The sequence below is a fragment of the Dasypus novemcinctus genome, chromosome 6, assembly GCF_030445035.2.
Source record: "Dasypus novemcinctus isolate mDasNov1 chromosome 6, mDasNov1.1.hap2, whole genome shotgun sequence".
NCBI lineage: Eukaryota > Metazoa > Chordata > Mammalia > Cingulata > Dasypodidae > Dasypus > Dasypus novemcinctus.
The window spans coordinates 22,504,051-22,525,182 of NC_080678.1; the positions used below are offsets into that span (position 1 = coordinate 22,504,051).

At 34.5% G+C, this 21,132-nt stretch overlaps 1 protein-coding gene and 1 pseudogene across 6 annotated transcripts in view; both read right to left on the bottom strand.

Annotated features, from left to right (window-relative positions):
• ATRNL1 (attractin like 1) overlaps nt 1–21,132 on the bottom strand; it is an 899,374-nt gene that overhangs the window by 398,285 nt on the left and 479,957 nt on the right. For all 6 annotated transcript variants that reach the window (XR_011648991.1, XM_058298321.1, XM_058298320.2 and 3 more), the window contains one exon: nt 10,900–10,978. Coding sequence is in view for 5 of the 6 variants with exons in the window: in XM_058298321.1 (XP_058154304.1) it covers nt 10,900–10,978 (79 nt within the window). In the remaining variant the exon portion in view is untranslated. The remainder of the gene's footprint in view (nt 1–10,899; nt 10,979–21,132) is intronic.
• On the bottom strand, nt 4,717–5,373 carry LOC139439140 (protein lin-28 homolog A pseudogene; annotated as a pseudogene).

The following is a 21,132-nucleotide window of genomic DNA, read 5'->3' on the forward strand; positions in this document are numbered from 1 at the left end:
GCCTTATATAGAATTGTTTAAACAATTATGTATGAGTTTGAAAGTCAAAGATAATGTTCCAATTATAGACCTCACTGGAGTCCACAATGGCAGTACTTCAAGATTAATTTAAGATGTATTTAATTAAGGTTATTTTACAGGGACAATGGCATGTTTAAGAAAAAATACACTTTTATACTAGTACAAAAAAATTAATAGAGGGCAATTACTAAAAAGAAAGATAGTTGAAAGGGAAAATTTTAAAATATGTGATTTTTAAAAATTTAAATTATAATCTTAAATTATCACTTGAAAATACTGACCATGTATAGATTTAAATTCAGATGCTATTATACTTTAAACTCCTAATAGTTTGGGCATTTTTGCTTCAAAGTTATTGGAAGTCAACTCCAAAAGATAAGCAAAAACTAACAGCTCTAAATGATCATGTGGAGGACCAACACTTGGCACCACTCTATAACACAATTTTATGATATGTACTTATAGTCACACAATTACATAGCCTTTCTATACCAATATAAGTCTTAAAATATTTATATAATTATTTTATTTAAATGAAAGAAAAATAGCAGGAGTCAATTTTTATTTTCCATTTACTAAGATTATCATTTAGCTTACTCTGTCTTACATTTCTTACTAAAATTCTCAGTCATTTTCCTTATATTACTAGCATAAACTTGAGTTACAGTCATGTAGTTTTTGAGAGGCATTACACTGGAGTGTAGTTTTAAAAATGAATTATCTTGAATTATATAACTTGAAGGGTATGCTAAAAATTATTTTTAAAACCTCTATGAAAGATTTCTAAGTGTACTACTTCATTGTAGAAACAAAATAAAGTGATATCAAGAATATAAAATGATGAAAATATGAGGTTTCATGAAGATATTAGTTTGTACATTTTGAATCCTCATCAATGATATAAAATATTTTTAAGAAGGCAATATTTTGAATTAGAATTTAAAATTTATATGCTAAAATATGCAAGTGTGTATATAGTACACTACCATTAGTGTAAATAATTTGGACAAAGAATGTATGCTCACATTTCCTTGTCTTCACAAGAATGAACACAAAAATATTAACATTGGGTGGCTATGGGGAGGAGAGAAATGAGTGGCTGAGTAACGGGTAGAAATTTTGAATTTCGAAACATATAAATATATAATAGATTAAAATAGTTATATGTTAAAACAAAAAGAAACAAGTAAAAATGTATAAAAATGATGCTGAACTTTATAGAAATCTGCCCATATTTACTTCCAAAGCAGAGGAGAATTATAACTAAAAATCACTTTCATCACTAGATGAAAATGGTATGATACCAAATTGCCAAGGAAGTGGAAAGCACATATCAAGAAAAAAGAGATAGAAGGAAGAAAATCATCCCTAACCTTAAGATACTCAAGAAACAGGAACAAATTGGCCACACAAAATTAATATGAATAGGCTATGGGAGAAAAGAATCAAGCACTGATTGCTTGCACTTGTTCAAAGTATCGATTACAAAACTTTGTATTAATGACAATACAATAACAGTGGATTTCAGATTCAAAATATTTAATATACATAAAATAGTTTATATTTTTAAGATTAGAATCATGAATGAATCTAATGCATGCTCATTTAATTCATGTAATAAAGAACAATAAAATATGACAATAAGCCAAATCAATGACAATTAATTCTAATTAATGGCAATTAACCATTAGATTATAATTATGCTGACGTCAAAAGAATGTAAAAATAATACAATATACACTGTGTAGCAAGAACACCAGGTAATTTCTATATAGTAGCACACGTCAAATGCCAACTTAGCATTATTTCCCATACAGCTGTAATTCTTAGGGGGTTGGGATAAAAGTACAATTGCTTCTCTAAGAGGATATCAAAATCAACTGGAGTAGGCTTTTTCATATTCTACTATTTGAGGTGTTCTCTTTGATTGAAAATCACTGTTATAATACAATACTGTTAGTGACTGAGTGTACACAATATCTGGATCTTTCAATTTATTATCAAACTTCATGTTTCTTATAATTGCTAAATTATTAGGATAGTTAATTCTTTCCAATAGTGATATTATTTATAAGAACCATTTCAATAAGTTTAAAATAAATATTCTTAGTGATAAGAGAGTTTCGTGCCATAGTTGGCATTGTTTTTTCTTTCTAAGTGATACATAAAACAATGGTAAAGCTTAACCATTGATTGTGATAAAATTAGATGAAATATACCATATTTCCCCTACAACATACTCATATATTATATTATATGTAGCTCATAATGAAGAAAACTTGTTCAAACCTCAAGCTATTTTCTTTTCCACCAATGAGTCTTTATTTATTCATTGTATTATCCCAGGGAAAAGAAGGGAAGGGGACAGGGTCAGCATGTGTTTCAAAATGATAGCAGAAGGGAAAGGAAGTACCCGGTATAAAATCAACCATCAATAAACATAACTCAGTGATGGGGTCACCAAAGCCCAAGGGGGTTCAGTCTCCTGCAACTCAGGAATGAGGGGAAAGAATTAGGGAAAGAACAGACAGGTACATGATTTCCTCCCCATAAATTTAAGATTCCACATAAGCTTTTGTTCTAGCAGTAAATATAGATTTACATTCTTATGTCTCCTAGTAAAAATCTTGTGGCCACTTTGACATAAGTTTGTTGCACCTGCATAAAATTCCTGAGTGACTTTGATATACATTCATCTTTCCTTTCTTGATCTCTCATCCTTACTTTCTACATGGAAACCAACCCTCCCCCCACCTCCAACGTTTTTCTCTATCCTAGGTTGATGATTAAGTAGATTTGGTTAAGTCCAAATACAGCAGTATTAATCTTTAGGCTTGAATCACGTCAAGGAAAGGTCTTTACTCAGAGATTGGGAATGAGGGATAGTGTGTTCCTAGATTCTTCAGGGTTTTTGTACAAATCATCGAAGAGTTGTGGAGGCACCCCCAAAACTAATGTATGGGGGATTGGGGAACGGGGACTGGAAAGGGGCGATGGGACTAGTTTTCAGGACAGAAGATCTAGTCCAAAATAGAAAATCGGGAAGGGGAACACAGAAAGAAAGGATTGTTCAGTATCCCTGCTAAATATATCCTTCAGTTCCTTTTGTCTGGTGGAGAATCTTCTGTCAAAGATGCTTTGGCTACTCTTCTTTCAAGACTAAAAAGAAGTTTGTAAACAATAAAAACCCCAAAAGAACATGGAGAAAGACTAATACCTTATATTTACACCAACTAGGCCACCTAGCAATCATCAAAACAGCAACTCGTGAAGTTCTACAAAGCCAACACAAATACAGTTAACTAGAGGGGGCAGCATTGGGGAGACAAGAACCCAGGGTGAGACACACATCACCCGATGTGTTCTATTGCATTTGCCCCATTTCAACACAGTGAGGTAGATTTGCAGTGATCCCACGGCATGTAAATGAAACCCCCTTTCTCCTTTAACCCCACGACACCAATCACTACTGCAGCAGGGTAGGATGTTGGCTGCAGGCACCACAAAGTAGCCTTCGCTTATGGTCTTTCTGGAAGCCAAAAGGGAAAAGTCCAGATTTTTGAAAGGTTAAGGATTTTAGTCTTTGCTTCATACATCCACATTAGGACACACACATACACACACACACAAACATACACCCATTGCGCATTGCAAGCCTATTCTAATCCAGTGAAGGATGGATCTGGTGTGCCCAGCAAGGACTGTGCCCTAGGATGAAAAAGTTGAGGACAGGAATCCCTTATTACTTATATAGATAACTTTCACCTAACCTTGGCTTCCTCTCTTGACCTGTAACGTGTCCCAGCCTCTCCTAACCTCTCTGCACCAACTTCCCATTTAGAGTAATTTCCAATCTTTCTGTAGGAGATCAAGTCATGGGGTGGCCCAGTTAAAAACCTTATCTCCCATGAACCACTTTCCAGGTGGGGAGTTTCAAGAGGACACTATGGCAGAAAGCCAACTCAGACTGGCAAAAATGAGATAGTTCAAATAGTTTTCTTTGTGGTGATAAACAACAAAAAAGGATTCCTGCTGGGCAGACCTGGAGCTGTTGCCACTAATCCCTGAGGTTTCTCACGTTCCTGAGAGTACAGTGCAGGAATAAGGGTTTTAGATTAAAATATACAAAAACACAAAATCAGAATATTTACATTAAGTGCAGTTGGATCCTAGAGAAAGTGGGACCCAAGGTGCAGTTATCCAAGGAAGAAATAAATAAAATTGTATTGGCCCTAAAATGGGGTAGGACTCCCAATCACCCCTTTTGTCTGTCTTCACAACCCACTGCTTGGGACAGTTCCCAGAACCCTGACCTGAGTGGGTTATGAGGAAACAAGATGTGGTAAAACCCTGCCCTAGCCCTAAGATTCCCTCCCACAGAATGTAATGGCTCCTGGGTTGGGTCCTTCAATCTGCTCTCATACTTAATATTTTTTACTCTGGTATGAGAAATATTTTTATAAATCCTTCAAAGGAAAACAACTTCTCTCTCCAGGCCACTGTGAAAAAACTGGAGATTCTAGGTGTATTGTGTGCATTCTTCTGAGGAATTTCTTAAAGTCCTCACTTGCATAAGGATATAGCATGGTTGGAGTTCCTTTGCCTCATCCCTTCCCCACACCAAGATGGAAGAGGGGATGTTGCTGTGAATGCCAGTCTGAGAAACACGGCCCTACCAGCATCCCCCTACCCACCCTATTCCACTTTCTCCACTCTGCAGATTGATACTGTTCCTTGGAACTTCCTGATGGCCTCTGGGAGCAGGGCGGGATTGTGGATCTCTTCTTCTTCCTCCCCAAAGTAGGAGGACTTTCCCTGGGAGCTGGGGGGCTGCTGAGCTTTCAGTGGACATAAGGCCACCACATGGCTGATGCTCTGGCAGAAGTGGCACTTCCGGGCTTGGGTGGCAGCTTGCACTCCTTGGCATGATGGTCCAGACCTCCACAGTTGTAGCACCTGTCTCCTTCTGATCTGCATTTCTGCATGTTCTTCCCCTCTGACCTCCTCTCACTTCCAGTACACAAGACCCCACCAGGTCTGGGACACAGATTGATTTCAGGCACTTGGCAGTCTTCTTAAAGGTGAACTCCACTGCCTAACCTGCCTTCAGGCTTCAGAAGCCCTCCATGTGCAGCTTACTCTGATGCACAAAGATGTCCCCTGGGGATTTGAGTGTGACCCCGGCTGGGGCAGTCACAGACAGGAAGCTGAACCCCATGCACACTTTGAACCACTACAGATGCCAGCACAGCACAGCAGCTGCAGCTCCTCTGTCTCCCTAGCCGTAGTTTCCAGCGACTCCGCTGCCGCCTTGGCACAGCCACCTGTAAACTGGTTGGACATGGAGCCCATGGCTGTCACCTGAGCCCATGGTCACGGGGCCCTGGTCAGGTGGGTGCTGTCCCCTGAGAAGCCAGACTGTTTTTGAAGTATTTTGCATCATTCAGAAGGCTTAGGATTTCAAACCATATTGACATCTGGCTATAGCTGCTCATGTAGCTTTAAAGTATAGCTCCTCCATTTATCAGTTTTAGGTTTTAACACTGAATTCAACTATCCCCAAATTGTTTATATAGATAAGTAGTAAATAATTTATATCTTTTAGTGTGAAGATTAAATGTTATTTCTATAAAGTGCCTAACTCCAAAATATTAGACCATGTTTCCTCTACAAATCTGAATATTTGTTTGCATTATACTCATGAAATAAAACATGCATATTAAAAATATGTTTGTCATCTTTCTTTACCAGACTTTCATCTCCCTTCCCAGAGATAACCTTGGGAAGTCTTTTAAAACATCCACACATAAGATGCATATTTGTGTGAGTGTCTGTGTTTTACACAAATAGAAAAGTATTATAAAAACTATTTTATACCGAGGATTTTCCAGTTAATAATATATCTTTAAGATCTGTAACCTTTTGAGGTCTGGGAACCTTATTTGTTTTTTTCATTGCCTTATCTGGCTAAAATACGCTTGGATCAATAATACATGTTAATAAATATTTGTCCAATGAAGGAATAAATTATTTTATAATAACACTTATCTCATTGTTTTCAGTTTATAATGTCCCACTATAGAAATTATCATTTATTTTAAGAATCTTTTTAAAATGAAATTGTTTTGATGTACAAAAATTCCACAATAAATATATTTGTATAAATATATTTTTGAAAAGATATGTCCCTAGAAAGCTAGTAGTTGGGCTAAGGAGTTTTTCTTTTAATTTTGATAGATAATAAAATTTTTACTTTAAAGAATCATTTCTTCCTCTCAATACATATGGATTTAATGAGGTTGAACTCACCCCTAAGCTCCAGGGTGCGCATTTGTTTGGAAATAAGGTTGCCATATTTAGCAAATAAAAATATAGAATGCCCAGTTAAATTTTTTTTGATAAAACATAAATATTTTAGTATAAAAACATGCATATATACATATATACATATACCTTGGCACCTATATACACAGATGCATTTGTGTGTATCAGACACATAAGAATTTATGGCTACTCAGACTAAAATTTATTGAAAGGAAATCAATATTTTTGGTCATTTCTTAATGCATCTAAATAATACTTCTAAATATAAAGATAATTATATATAATGAATAAATAGTTGTAATACTAGGCAAATTTTCCGAATCATATATATAGTAAAAATAGCTCTAGAGGTTTTAGTCTTTTTTTCTAGAAATTAATTTTATGTAAGTATGCAACAGTTCACGTTTACTTCCATTATTAATTCCACCCCAGAAACCTTTTCAATGCACTATCTTCCCTGAGAACTATGTACTTTGAACTCTGTCAGTGTGTATTTTTTAAAGCTATGATTTACCTAAAAATGGGGCATTGTCTTTTTCTTTATATTCCCATCATTTATCAGTCTGTCTGGAATATAGCAAGATATTAATACACCTTTGTTGAAATGAGCAAAAACTAAGCATCACATCTACAATGAGATCTCTGAGAATCGCTTTATAAGGCAAGTTTCCATTAAATCAACATTCAAAAACTGTGTTCCCATACATACTTGGCTTCTCAATTCAAGTAATTTTTAAGTCCACCAATGTTTATTTTTAAATTATTATAATATAAATTTGGCAGGCTGAACATCTGTAATTACCTTTTAGGATAAAGTGAAAGTATTTAATGTAATGGCAATCATATTTTGCAATTCAACAAGAAGAAAATAAGCAAAAGTGAATTGGCACAAAGATGACAGACTTGGCAAAGTTAAACATTTATCTGAATGTGATATTTATCAATGAAATGCCCTTACCATAGTATGACTCAATGATATTGATATTATTACTTCTTGTCTGTTTTGGTGTCCATAAAAAATTTAGAAATATAGTTTGTTTTGATGTAAAAATCATCCTTCCTTTCTTATGGAACATATATTATTGGAGTTTACAGTTAGATTTTAACTGAGACATATTGTAGTTAAATGAGTCAAAATATATGGGTATAAATGTTGTCAGCTGAAAATTTAACTTCTTGTAACTATTAAGGTGTTGTGAAGTTTTCACTCATGTTAATCAAATACATGATTAAATATCTTCATTGCAAAGAGTAATCATAACACTTTGATTCTTGTGGTTTATGAAACCTGTTAAAAATTCAAATTTCAGTTTGAAAATAAATATTATTAATCATAACAATATCCCAAGAGAATTCTTTTAACATATACTTGCTGCTAAAAAATATTTTGTAATTTAATGGCTAATGTTTTCAATACCTCTGTGAAAAGAACAAGCTATAAAATGAACTCATCCTTCTATTGCATTATAATACTTCCAATGATCAATATTCAGTTATTGTTTCCATTCATTACCACTTTCCAAAAGAAAATGTTCATATAGTTGATAAGGTTACTATAGAAATGAGTGTGGAGCTCCTATATGAAGGGGTAATATTAAAATTGAAGACCTTTGTATTTTCATTTGTGTCTTTCTAACAGACCCTGAATTCTCCAAGGTGTTATTCAAAAGGCATACATTAATAATAACCTCTGAAATTAAATTATACCACAAAAAGAGTGTATATTTATGAGAAAACAAAGCTTCTAATAGTTTAAAAAGATAATATGCCCAGATGAATTAATACAAATATTAAAAATGTTCAAAGATAATTTCCTTTCTAAAAAAGACCTTATATTTAGAAAAGTAACTAGTACAATTGTTATAATAAAATTTCAGAAATAGCAAGAAGAAAGAATCCTTTAAATAATTTTCATTTACTCATAAATAAACTGTCATTCTACTAAGAATTGGTGTCCCTGGAGCTTTATAATAATTGATTTCTTGGAAGAGTAACATTTATATATAAAGAAAAATACTTGCTGTTTTTGTGTGTGTGTGTGTGTGAATATTACAATTAATCTAATAGGTAAAACTGAACAAAGAGAAGATAAAAAGCCATTTTAACTTCTACTCACATAAAGTCTATGCAAGTACCGATGGGATTAACACATAAACTACAGCTACTGAGGTTAAAAATCTTTGGTGTTTATAAGACCAAAATGAAAAACAATCTTTTAATAATATAAAAATCATGATCTAATAAGGGTAGATACCTGGTTATTATCAAAGACAATAGGATCTTTACTTTGAATATCAAGATATGAATGGTTTCAAGATATTTAGGTTCTTGTATTTTAAAGAATTTAGTAAAATTAAATTTGAGATAATTCCTCAAAAATTTTTTAATGTATGATAGAAATTAATTTCTATATTGGTAAAGGTAGGAAATTAAATGCAAACTCCATTATATTTTTAAGAGTCACTGTCTAGATGAGTTCTGAAAAGAAGGGCATTATATTGCGGGAATATAAAAAGGATCTAGTAATATTTAGAAATACAGATTAGAACCGGCCCAATGGACCCTTACTAGTTTTCCCCAACTCTTTCTTTCTTCTCCTTTCCATATGTAAATATTTGGACTTGCAATCAAATTGTATTGTTACAGATATATTCATATTTATGCATTTAATTAAAGTAATATCAGCTTGCCAGAGCTTCAGATTAATATGCAATAAACCACATTACTACGCTAAAGTGATATAATAATAACCAAAAACAAGTTGTCACTTTGAGAAACATGAAAGGTTTATACGTAAATGAACATATTATACAATATGTTTCTTTAACATATTAAACATTGTTTCTAAACTCTAGCTACTACATTAAACATTCCTAGAATTCTAGAGAGCCCAAACTGTGAATTAGTTAAATAACATAATTCCTTCTTTATAGAGGTTAGGAAATTCATCCAGGTCCATATTCAGATGCCAGTTAATAGTAGAGTTGTACATTGATCTTTTGAAAACACTACATTTAGATAGTTGCATTTTATAGTCTTTAGGAATCAGATATTTAAACTTTGCTAGTCATAATCCAATAGGAACTAAGGCTCCCTGATTCATCCTGATCTTTTTCGGTGTTCAACACACATTTTCATGTGCTCTATTTCATTATGGAAAGCCTTCAGACAACCTGCCTACCAATTATGTTTCTCCCTCTCTTGAACCTAAAATTTTGCCAAAATACATTAATTTAAAAATCTAGAAGACTGTTTACTTCCACATAATTTATGTATTTAGATTTAATAAGCTCCATTTTGGTTGGATTCTTTTTTTATAGTCATAATCCAATAGGAACTAAGGCTCCCTGATTCATCCTGACCTTTTTCGGTGTTCAACACACATTTTCATGTGCTCTATTTCATTATGGAAAGCCTTCAGACAACCTGTCTACCAATTATGTTTCTCCTTCTCTTGAACCTAAAATTTTGCCAAAATACATTAATTTAAAAATCTAGAAGACTGTTTACTTCCACATAATTTATGTACTTAGATTTAATAAGCTCCATTTTGGTTGGATTCTTTTTTTATTTTAGGGCTATATCAAGCAAATTTTCATTCATGTTGTGCTGGCTATGTGTAGAAAATCAGAGAGGCAGAGACGGTTAAACTGAATGTTGTATTTGGGGAAAAATTTAAGTTTGCAAATATATTTGTATTGTGTTTGAAAATAAATAGGAGAATAATTAAGAAGTTTGGGCCGTTTTTAAAGAGCTTAAAAAATAAACTTTTTATATGAGGAAAAAAGGAAAGCAAGCAATTACATCACTGTTTTATATTGCTGCACCTAACAATACATAAGAAAACACACCAGAAAAAATAGAAACAAATAGAATACTACCAAGTTTAAAAAAACAGAAACTTGATTTTCTATTATGTGAGGTATAGAACAACAGAAAGACTATATTTATGCTCCTCATATGATTACATTTTTGTTCCTTTAGATTAACTAATATATATAGTTTATCTAATATATATATATTTAGTTAAAAGTCTGTTTTGTAAAAGTATTACTGTCTTACCTATTTTTGGATTATAAAGAAGAGACATGACAAATTCTGATAATCAACAGATGGAAAAGATTTGATTACCAAAAAAAGAGAATGTTATTTCAAGGAAATCACATTTTTCTAAAACCATAAATAAATATTTACCATTCAGAAGTATCATTTAAATTACAACAGAAATAGTTTCAAAAATGATTCAAACTTACATAGCATAACAAAATACCTAAATTAAAGAGATTGCAGATTATTTGATCAACAGAATTAATTCTTATAAATTCTCACACTATTAAAAAAACCTAAATTGTTTGCATAAACCAACACTCCTAGAAATACTGACTTAAAAAGACAATACTAAACCTTGCACTAAAGTTTCAAAAATACTAGATATTTTTGTTCAACCTTAATAAACGAAGTTGATTTTAAAATGCATTTTTCAAAGGATCACCTTAATTAAGCAATATTTGTGTTCAAAACATTTAAAAAAAGATTAAATAATATTACCAATACCTCTCTCCGTCGAGAAGCCCAACAAGTTTGTTTGATCTTCCATACTACAGCAGCCACCAATAATAAGGATAAAAAACAACTGAAAAATAAAACACAAATAAATTTTCCTCAAAATATTTTTGAAATATAAGCTGAAATAAAGAATAAGTGGAGGTTCAGAAAATATACAGAAAAAATCACTTTGTTCCAGTAAATATATTCCTTGCTCTACATTATAGTCTATCTTTAGCATTTTCCCTTTTGGAAAGAATATAAATTTATAATTCCATTGGTCTTATGAAGCAACAGAAATTTATTTGGAATTATTATTTTGAACAATAAAATATAGAAACCTTATAAATTCAAATGTCACATATGTTCATTCTTTTCTGTTCACTATATTCCATTGGTTATCAACCAAGGTCAATTTTTCCCAGTTACAACAGAAACAGTTTCAAAAATGATTAAAACCTACATAGCATAACAAAATACCTAAATTAAGGTCTATCTGACAATCTCTGGAGACATTTTTGATTGCCATGACTGGAAGGGGTGCCACTTGCATCTAGTGGTTAGAAATCAGGGATGCTGGTTACACGTCCTACAATCCACAAGCCTGCCCCTCATACAAATTAATTATAGTCAGTAGCACTGAGGTTGAGAAACCCTGGCATTTATTAGTGTTTAAAGTAAGAAATAATACAGTACAACGTTCATACATGTGGTCTTTATATATTAGGTATGATATACAATAAACTACAACAATGCACGATACTTTGCTGAACCCGACAATTTTCAGAATAAAATAACAGAAATTTATATGAATCTTATACTCAATCTCCAATATTGTATTAGTTTTGGCTATAGATTGAAGTGAGCCAGAAGACGGCAGACCTGGCCATTACTTATTCAAATTGTCTAACTGTAACCAGGCCCTCATCTCTGGTGGTTTGCAATCTTTTTATTTATTATTTGATTCTCTCCTGTGCAATGGCAAAGTTTGACACTGTCCACACTTGTTGAATCCTTAACATATTTTCCTCCTTTTCTCCCTTGAAGCAGAAGACCTTAGAATACCCTTTAACAATTCTAGTACCTGTCTATTGAGTTTAAACACATTCCTTATTCTTCACATTCATTACTGGATTTAGTTTTATAAGAACCCTTCCAGGTAGGATATATTATTCTTATTTTAGAAAAGAGAAAACCATGCTCATTGTGTTTTAGGTAAATTGTTTATAGACATACAGGGCGTAAAGCACGGTAGAGCTTAAATTCAAATCCACTTATATAGGCCTTAAGCTTTTTCCTTTCCATCTTTTGGGAGCTCTTTATTTGCCTATATTCTTACCACAACCATTCTATTCCCATGTTCATTTTCTAATCCTTTCTTCAGGATCAAAGAAAAAGGATGAAGCCAAAAAAAATTAGCAATCCAGCTTTTCCAAACACTGAAGTGTCTTATTTTTCCCAAACTTTCCCCCTGTATTTTCAACCTCATTCTCTCTACCCTATCTAATGTAAACTTTCAAAAGTGCAGGAAGAAGAGAAAAAGAATGAACTTGAAGACAAGACACTCCAAATAAAGTCATTCTGAGGAGCAGAAAGAAAAAGAATATATTAGAAGAAAAAATAGCCCCAAACACCCCAACACACACCAATATATAAATTATGGGAGTCTCAGAAAGAGAAGAAAAAGAGAAAGATGTAGAAGGAATATCCAAAGAAATAATGACAGAGAATATCCTATACTGAGCAACAGACATGAACATGTACATCCAAGAAGTCCAAACAGGATAAACATGTAGAAAAATAAAACCTTACATATACTGATCACAATATCGAATGCAGGAAGTGGACTTGGCCCAGTGGTTAGGGCGTCTGTCTACCACAGGGAGGTCTGTGGTTCAAACCCCAGGCCTCCTTGACCCATCTGGAGCTGGCCCATGTGTAGTGCTGATGCACACAAGGAGTGTTGTGCCATGCAGGGGTGTCCTCCGTGTAGGGGAGCCCCATGCGCAAGAAGTGCACCCTGTAAGGAAAGACACCCAGCGCGAAAGAAAGTGCAGCCTCCCTAAGAATGGTGCTGCCCACACAGAGAGCTGACGCAACAAGATGATGCAACAAAAAGAAACACAGATTCCTGTGCCGCTGACAACTACAGAAGCGGACAAAGAAGAAGATGCAGCAAACAGATACAGAGAACAGAAAACGGGGGCGGGGGAAGGGGAGAGAAATAAATAAATAAATACATAAATAAATATTAAAAAAAATATATCAAATGCAAAGAATAAATAGAGAGTACTGAAAGATGCAAAAGAAAAGCAATGTGTTATATTCAAAGGAGTCTCAATTAGAGTGAGTGTTTATTTTTATCAGAAACTCAGAAATCATGGAGGCAAGATAGCAGTGGGTAGAAATACTTAAAGTGCTGAATGGAAAAAACAAACAAACCTGTCAGTCAAGAATTTTATATCTGGTGAAAATCTCTTTCAATAATGAGGGAGAGATGAAGACAATCTCAGATAAACAAAAGCTAAGGGAGTTTATCACCACTAGCCCTGCCCTAAAAGCAATGCTAACAGGAGCTCTTCACATTGAAAGGAAAGGAAACTAGACAATGGTTCAAAGCAGCATAAAGAAAGACCTGTGATAAAGATAACCACTGGGGTAACAAGCACAAATGCCAGTACTATTGTAGTGTATTACTTGTAAATATCTCCACTTCTTACTTCCTACAGGTGCTAAAATGCAAATAAACAAAAGTAATGATAAATCTATATTTTTGGATATACATAGTACCAAGATATATGTGATATCAAGTACAAAAAATGTTTGGGGTCAGAGAGGTGGAGGAAAACTATTTTTGCGTGCTAGAGAAGTTAAGTTGGTATCAAATAAAATATGGTTGCTATATGTTTAGGATGTTAAATTTTAACCCCATAGTAACTGCAAAGAAAATAGATGAAAAAATATATCCAGATAAAAATGAGAAGGCTCTCGATATGGTACATCACAAAAAAATCAAATATATGTAAAAGTAGGTATGATGTTTAGACTACTGTGTCAACTTGGCGAGGTAAATGTGCCCAGGGGTTTGGTCAATCTAGCACTGGGCTAATTGTAGTACAAGGACACTTATGGACATCAGTGAGTTTACTGCATAGATGGCTGATTACATCTACAATCAACCAGAGACATTGTGATGTTTTATCCAATCAGTTGAATGCCTTAAAAGGGGAAGTGATTTCAGCATTCAGAGAAAATTTCCCACCTTATCTTCGAACAGCCAACATCTCCCAAAACTCATCAAGGACCTTCTCTGGGTTGCAGACTGCGTTTGGAATCTGGACTCGTGCATCTCCACAGCCATGTGAGAGAATTTTATAAAATTCTACTATTTATAGATATCTCCTGTTGATTCATTTTCCTAGAGAACCCTGACTAATACAGTACGCATTAACAAAAGTGAGGGATTAAAAAAAGATATGACTTACAAAGGCTAAATATCAATATGGCAAAACAAAGTCCTATATTATCAGTGGTGATTTTACTGCAAATGGATTAAACCCTAGGCAAAATTGGAGAATGGCAGAATGGATAAAACAGCATGACCCAACTATATGTTGTCTGCAAGAGACTCAATTTAAATTTAAAGATATAAGTAGGTTGAGGGTGAAAAGATAGATAAAAATAAACAATGCAAATAGGAATCAAAAGAGAGCTGGGGTGACTATATACCAACATCAGATAAAATAGACTTTAATTTAAAAATAGCTATGAGGACCAAAGATGGTCATTATATACTGAAAAAGAGGAAAATTCAACAGAAAGATGTAACCATTATTAATATATATGCACCAAACAACAGAGGCACAAACTATATGAAGCAAACACTAAAAGATTTGAAGGGAGAAATAGGTAGCTCTACACTATTAGTAGGAGATTTAATACACCACTCTCAATAATGGATAAAACATTTAGTCAGAAGATCACTAAAGATGTACAAGAATTGAATGATATTCTAAACCAACTAGACCTAACATACATAAATAGAACAATTCACCCAACAAAAACAGAATACATATTCTTCTCAGATGTACATGGACCATACTCCAGGATAGACCATACATTGGGTCACAAACTAAGTTTCAATAAATTTAAAAAATATTGAAACCATACAATTTATATTCTCTGACTACAACGGAATGAAGCTAGAAATCATGAACAGAGGGAGAAATGGAAAATTCACAAATATGTGGAAATTAAGCAACATTATCTTAAACAACTCATGGGTTAAAGAGTAAATCAGAAATGAAATTAGAAAATATCTTGAAGTGAATGAAAATGAAAATACCAAAACTTATGAGATTGAAGCAAAGGCAGTGTTGAGAGGGAAAATCATAGCTCTAAAATGCTTATATTAAAAAAGAAGAAAGACTTCAAATCAGAGACATAATCTCAAAACTGGAAAAACTAGAAAAAGAAGAGCACACTAAACCCAAAGCAAGCAGAAGAAAGGAAATAACAAAGATTAGATCAGAGATAAATGAAATTGGAAAAAGAATAAACTAAACCCAAAATCGGTTCTTTAAAAAGATCAGTACAATTGGCAAAACTTTAGCTAGACTGACAAAGAAAAAAGAAAGGATACAAATAACTAAAATCAGAAATGGAAAGGGATACCAACCATGCTGAAATAAAATGAAGGATACTATAAGCCACTGTATACCAATGAATTAGATAATTTAGATGAAATAAACAAATTATTTTAAAAAGACAAATAGAATATCTTAACAAACCATTTACTAGTAAAGTTTGGTAATCCAAAACTGCCAAGAAAAGCCAAGAACCAGATGGCTTCACAAAGGAATTCTACAAAACATCCCAAGAAGACAAATTCAATTCTGCTTAAACTCTTGCAAAAAATTAACAGGAGGGAGCATTCCCTAATCATTTGATGAGGCCAACATCATCCTCATACCATAGTCAAACACAGATACCTCAAGAAAGAAAACTACAGACCAATATATCTTATGAATATGGATGCAAAAATTCTCAACAAAATACTAGCAAGCCAAATCCAACAGCATACTAAAAGAATTAAACACCATAATCAAGTGAGATTTAGCCTTGATAAACTAGGTGGTTCAACACAAGAAAAATCAATTAATGTGATACACCACATTAACAGAATGAAAGGAATAAACCACATAATCATCTCAATTGATGAGGAAAAGGCATTTGATAAAACCCAGCAACCCTTTTTGATATAAACACTTAGAACACTTGGAATAGAAGGAAACTCAGCATGATATGGCATATAGATGAAAAGCCCACAGCTAACATTCTACTTAGTGGTGAAAGACCGAAAACTTTCCCTCTAAGATCCGGAACAAGATAAAGATGCCCACTGTCCACATTGTTACTCAACATTGATAATTAGGCAAGAAAAAGAAATAAAAGGCATCCAAGTTTTAATGGAAGAAATAAAAACTTTCTCTATTTGCAGATGATATGATCCTGTGTACTGCAAATCTTGAAAAATTACAACAAATTTCCTAGAGCTAATAAATGAATTCAGCAAAGTGGCAGGGTACAATATCAACACCTGAAAATCAGTAGCATTTCTGTACGCAATCAATGAAGAGTCAGAAAAAGAAATGAAGAGAAAAATGCATTCATAATATCAACTAAATTATCAAATATCTAGGAATATATCTAACCAACTATATAAAGACTTACACACAGAAGACTACAAAATATTGTTAAAAGAAATCAAAGAAGTCCTAGATAAATGAAAAGACATTCCATGTTCACGGACTGGAAGACTAAATAACATTAAGATGTCAGTTCTACCCAAAATGATCTACAGATTCAATGCAATGCCCTTCTTTGCAGAAATGGAAGAGCTGTATGGGGTAAGAGGCCATGAATTTCTCAAACCATCTTGAAAAAGAAGAATGAATGTGTTGGGCTCACACTATTCAATCTTAAAACTTATGATATCAAAACAGCTCGATACTGTCACAAGGACAGACATATTGACCAATGAAATTGAATTGAGAGCACAGAAATATACCTTCATTCATATTTATGGTCAACTGATTTTTTGACAAGGTAGCAAAGATCACTCAACTGGAAAAGAATTGTATCTTCAACAAATGGTACTTGGAAAGCTCGATATCCATTAAAAAAAAAAAAAAAGAGGAAACGGGACCCTTACCTCACACTATTTATAAAAATCAACTCAAAATTGATCAAAGACCTAAAAATAAGAAGAAAATGTAGGGAAGTACCTTCAGGACCTTGTGTTAGGTAATTCACAAGGAACAAAAGAAAAAATAGATAAATGGGACCACATCAAAATTAAAAACTTTTGTACCTCAAAGGAATTTATCATGAAAGTAAAATGACAACCTACACAATAAGAGCAAATATTTGGAAATCGCATATCCAATAAAGGGTTAATATCCAGAATATATAAAGAAATCCTTCAACCTAACAACAAAAAAAGGTCAAACAACCCAATTAAAAATGGGCAGAAAACCTGAAGAGACATCATTCCAAAAAGATATACAGATGACCAGAGAGCACATAAAAAAATGTTCAACATCATTTGCCATACCATTTCACACCCATTACCATGACTGCTATTAAAAATACAGAAAATAACAAGTGTTACAGAGGATGCAGATACAAAGGAATACTCATTCATTGTTGGTAGCAATTTAAAATGGTGCAGCCACTGTGCAAGATAGTTTTGCAGTTCCTCAGAATGCTAAATATACAACTACCATATGACCCAGAATCCTTCTACTAGATATATAGCCAAAAGAATGGAAAGCAGGGACTCAAACAGATATTTTCACACTGATATTCATAGTAGCATTATTCACAACTGCCAAAAGATAGAAGCAACCCAAGGGTTCACCAACTGATGGATGGATAAATAAAATGTGTTATATACATACAATGGAATATTATTCAGGCATAAGAAGGAAAGAAACCTTGATACCTACAACAACATGGATGAACCCTGAAGACATCAAATTGAGTGAAATAAACCAGATACTAAGACAAATACAGTATCACCTCACTAATGTGAAATAATTAGAATATGCAAACTCATACTCAGAATCTAGACGATAGGTTACCAGGGGACAGGGTAAGGAGAAGGAATGGGAAATGTATTAGTCAGCTAAAGAGGTTCTGATGCAAAATACCAGAAATCTGTTGGCTTTTTTTGCTGCGTCTTGTTTCTTTGTTCGCTTCTGTTGTCGTCAGCGGCACGGGAAGTGTGGGTGGCGCCATTCCTCGGCAGGCTGCTCCCTCCTTCGCGCTGGGCAGCTCTCCTTATGGGTGCACTCCTTGCGCGTGGGGCTTCCCTACGCGGGGGACACCCCTGTGTAGCACGGCACTCCTTGCACGCATCAGCACTGCACATGGGCCAGCTCCACACGGGTCAAGGAGGCCCGGGGCTTGAACCGGGGACCTCCCATGTGGTAGACGGACGCCCTAACCACTGGGCCAAAGTCCGTTTCCCCCTGTTGGCTTTTATAAAGGTATTTATTTGGGACTGAAGCTTACAGTTACCAGGTCATAAAGCGTAAATTACTACCTCACCAAAATCTGTTGCCGTGTGTTGGAGCAAGATGGCTGCCAGCGTCTGCAAGGGTTTAGACTTCCTGTTTCCGTTAAGGCTCCATGGTCCCAGCTTCTTCCAATATCAGCTGTAGGCTGGGATAAGTCTCATCTCTCTCCTGGGGCTTGTTTCTCTTCAGGCTCACCTGCTTTGCTCTCTCCACAAGGCCAGCTGTAAACTATCAAGCAAATGGCTCATCTCTCTTCCTGGGGCCTCTGCCATGTCTAATGGAGCCTTCTCTCTTTTCTCACTTATCTGGGTCTCTGTGTATTTACTTCCAAGGGCTCCAGCATTAAAACTCCAGTTCACTCCTCTGCTGTGTAGTTTTCTCTGTAAGTTCCCACCCAGCAAAGGGCAGGGACTTCACACCCCACTGATGTGGCTGAATCAAAGTCCTAATCACAATTCAGTCAAGTAAAAGTGAAACATTTTATTCTACCACAATCTAATATGCGCAGAGGAACAGAACAGTTCACAAACATAACCCAATATCTATTTTTGGAATTCATAAGAAAATATCAAACTGCTATAGGAGGTTAAGGCTTAAAATACATAGAGTTCTTATTTGGAATGACAGAAATATTTTGGTAATGGATGGTGGTGTTGGTAGCACAACATTGTTTACACAATTAACAGAACTGAAATACATACCTGAATATAATTAAAAGAGGAAATTTTAGATTATATATGGTAGAAGTATAACAATTTTTTTAAAAAAATCAATGGAGTGACATTATATAGTAAATCCTAAGTTAAACCTAATTAATAGTACAATAATAAAAATATGCTACAATCAATTATAAGAAATGTTCCACACCAATGCAAGGTATTGATGGTGGGGTAGTATATTCAAATCCTGTATTTTATGCATGATTGTTCTGTAAATCCACAACTTCTCTAATTAAAAAAAAAACTGTAAATATTTTACATGCATTATATCTTTAATTACCACATTTACACATGTCAGTCATGTATACTTTTATATACTTATTTAACAGATGAGAAAAATGAGTAATGGGGCGTTTAAGTAAAATGCCTAAGTTACAAAAGTGATTATATGCAAGTTCTTCCCTTTCCCCTGACTTCTTTGTTTCTCCATTACTTGCTCAGTTAAAATATAAAAAGCACATTCAACTATATCATCCCTTATATTTAGACACTAAATTTTGTTAACTATTTTTTGAATGCCTGTAGTAGTAGATGATACTTCTTGTACAAAAATCATTTATCCTTAACAACTAATACAATATAAATCCAAAACTTTATTTTAAATTAAAAATTAAATCCAAAAGATAAGCTTCTTTTTTTAAAAAAAAAAGTCTACAGGGATGTGGACTTTGCCCAGTGTGTAAATATTTTAAATGCATTGTATCTTTAATTACCACATTTACACATGTCAGTCATGTATACTTTTATATACTTATTTAACAGATGAGAAAAATGAGTAATGGGGAGTTTAAGTAAAATGCCTAAGTTACAAAAGTGATTATATGCAAGTTCTCCCCTTTCCCCATCTACCACATGGGAGGTCCGTGGTTCAAACCCCGGGCCTCCTTGACCCGTGTGGAGCTGGCCCATGCTCAGTGCTGATGCGCGCAAGGGGTGCCCTGCCACACAGGGGTGTCCCCCGCATAGGGGAGCCCCACGCACAAGGAGTGCACCCTGTAAAGAGAGCCACCTAGCGCAAAAGAAAGTGCAGCCTGCCTAAGAATGGCGCCACCCACAGGAAGAGTTGACACAACAATATGACATAACAAAAAGAAGCACAGATTCCCGTGCTGCTGACAACAACAGAAGTGGACAAAGAAGACGCAGCAAGTAAACACAGAGAACAGACAACCGGGGTGGGGGGTTGGGGGAAAAGGGGAGAGAAATAAATAAATAAATCTTTTAAAAAAATAGGTCTACACAAGATGAAAACCAAGTTCATTAAGAACACTGCTTCATTAAAAAGAAAAAAATACACACAATTTAGCATAGCTGAAAACTTACATAAGGAAAAAAACACACGATTTAGCATAGCTGAAAACTTACATTCACCCTTTGTTGGTTACTAGAAAATCCCAGTTTTTACTGGCAATCCTGGAAACCTGAAAGATGGCAGAATTTCCATCAGTTTGAACTCCTTGAAGTACCATATGCAACTGTGCCCTGTACACCATGCTGGCCCTTTCACCTACTCCTTATGTTCACTGCATTTTACATGAATGAGAAACAATCTTTTATTATATTAGGCCACTGAGATTTCATGTTTATCTGCTCCAATTAGCTTTTCCATAATATATTTCTTTTTGTGTGTGTGTGATTTTTTTTGTCTTTATTTATTTTTTTAATGTTACATTAAAAAAATATGAGGTCCCCAAATACCCCCAACCCCCATCACCCCACTCCTCCCCCCATAACAACAACCCCCTCCATCATCATGAGACATTCATTGTATTTAGTGAATACATCTCTGAGCACCACAGCACCTCATGGTCAATGGTCCACATCATAGCCCGCACTCTCCCACGTTCCACCCAGTGGGCCATGGGAGGACTTACAATGTCTGGTAACTGTCCCTGCAGCACCACCCAGGACAACTCCAAGTCCCGAAAATACCCCCACAT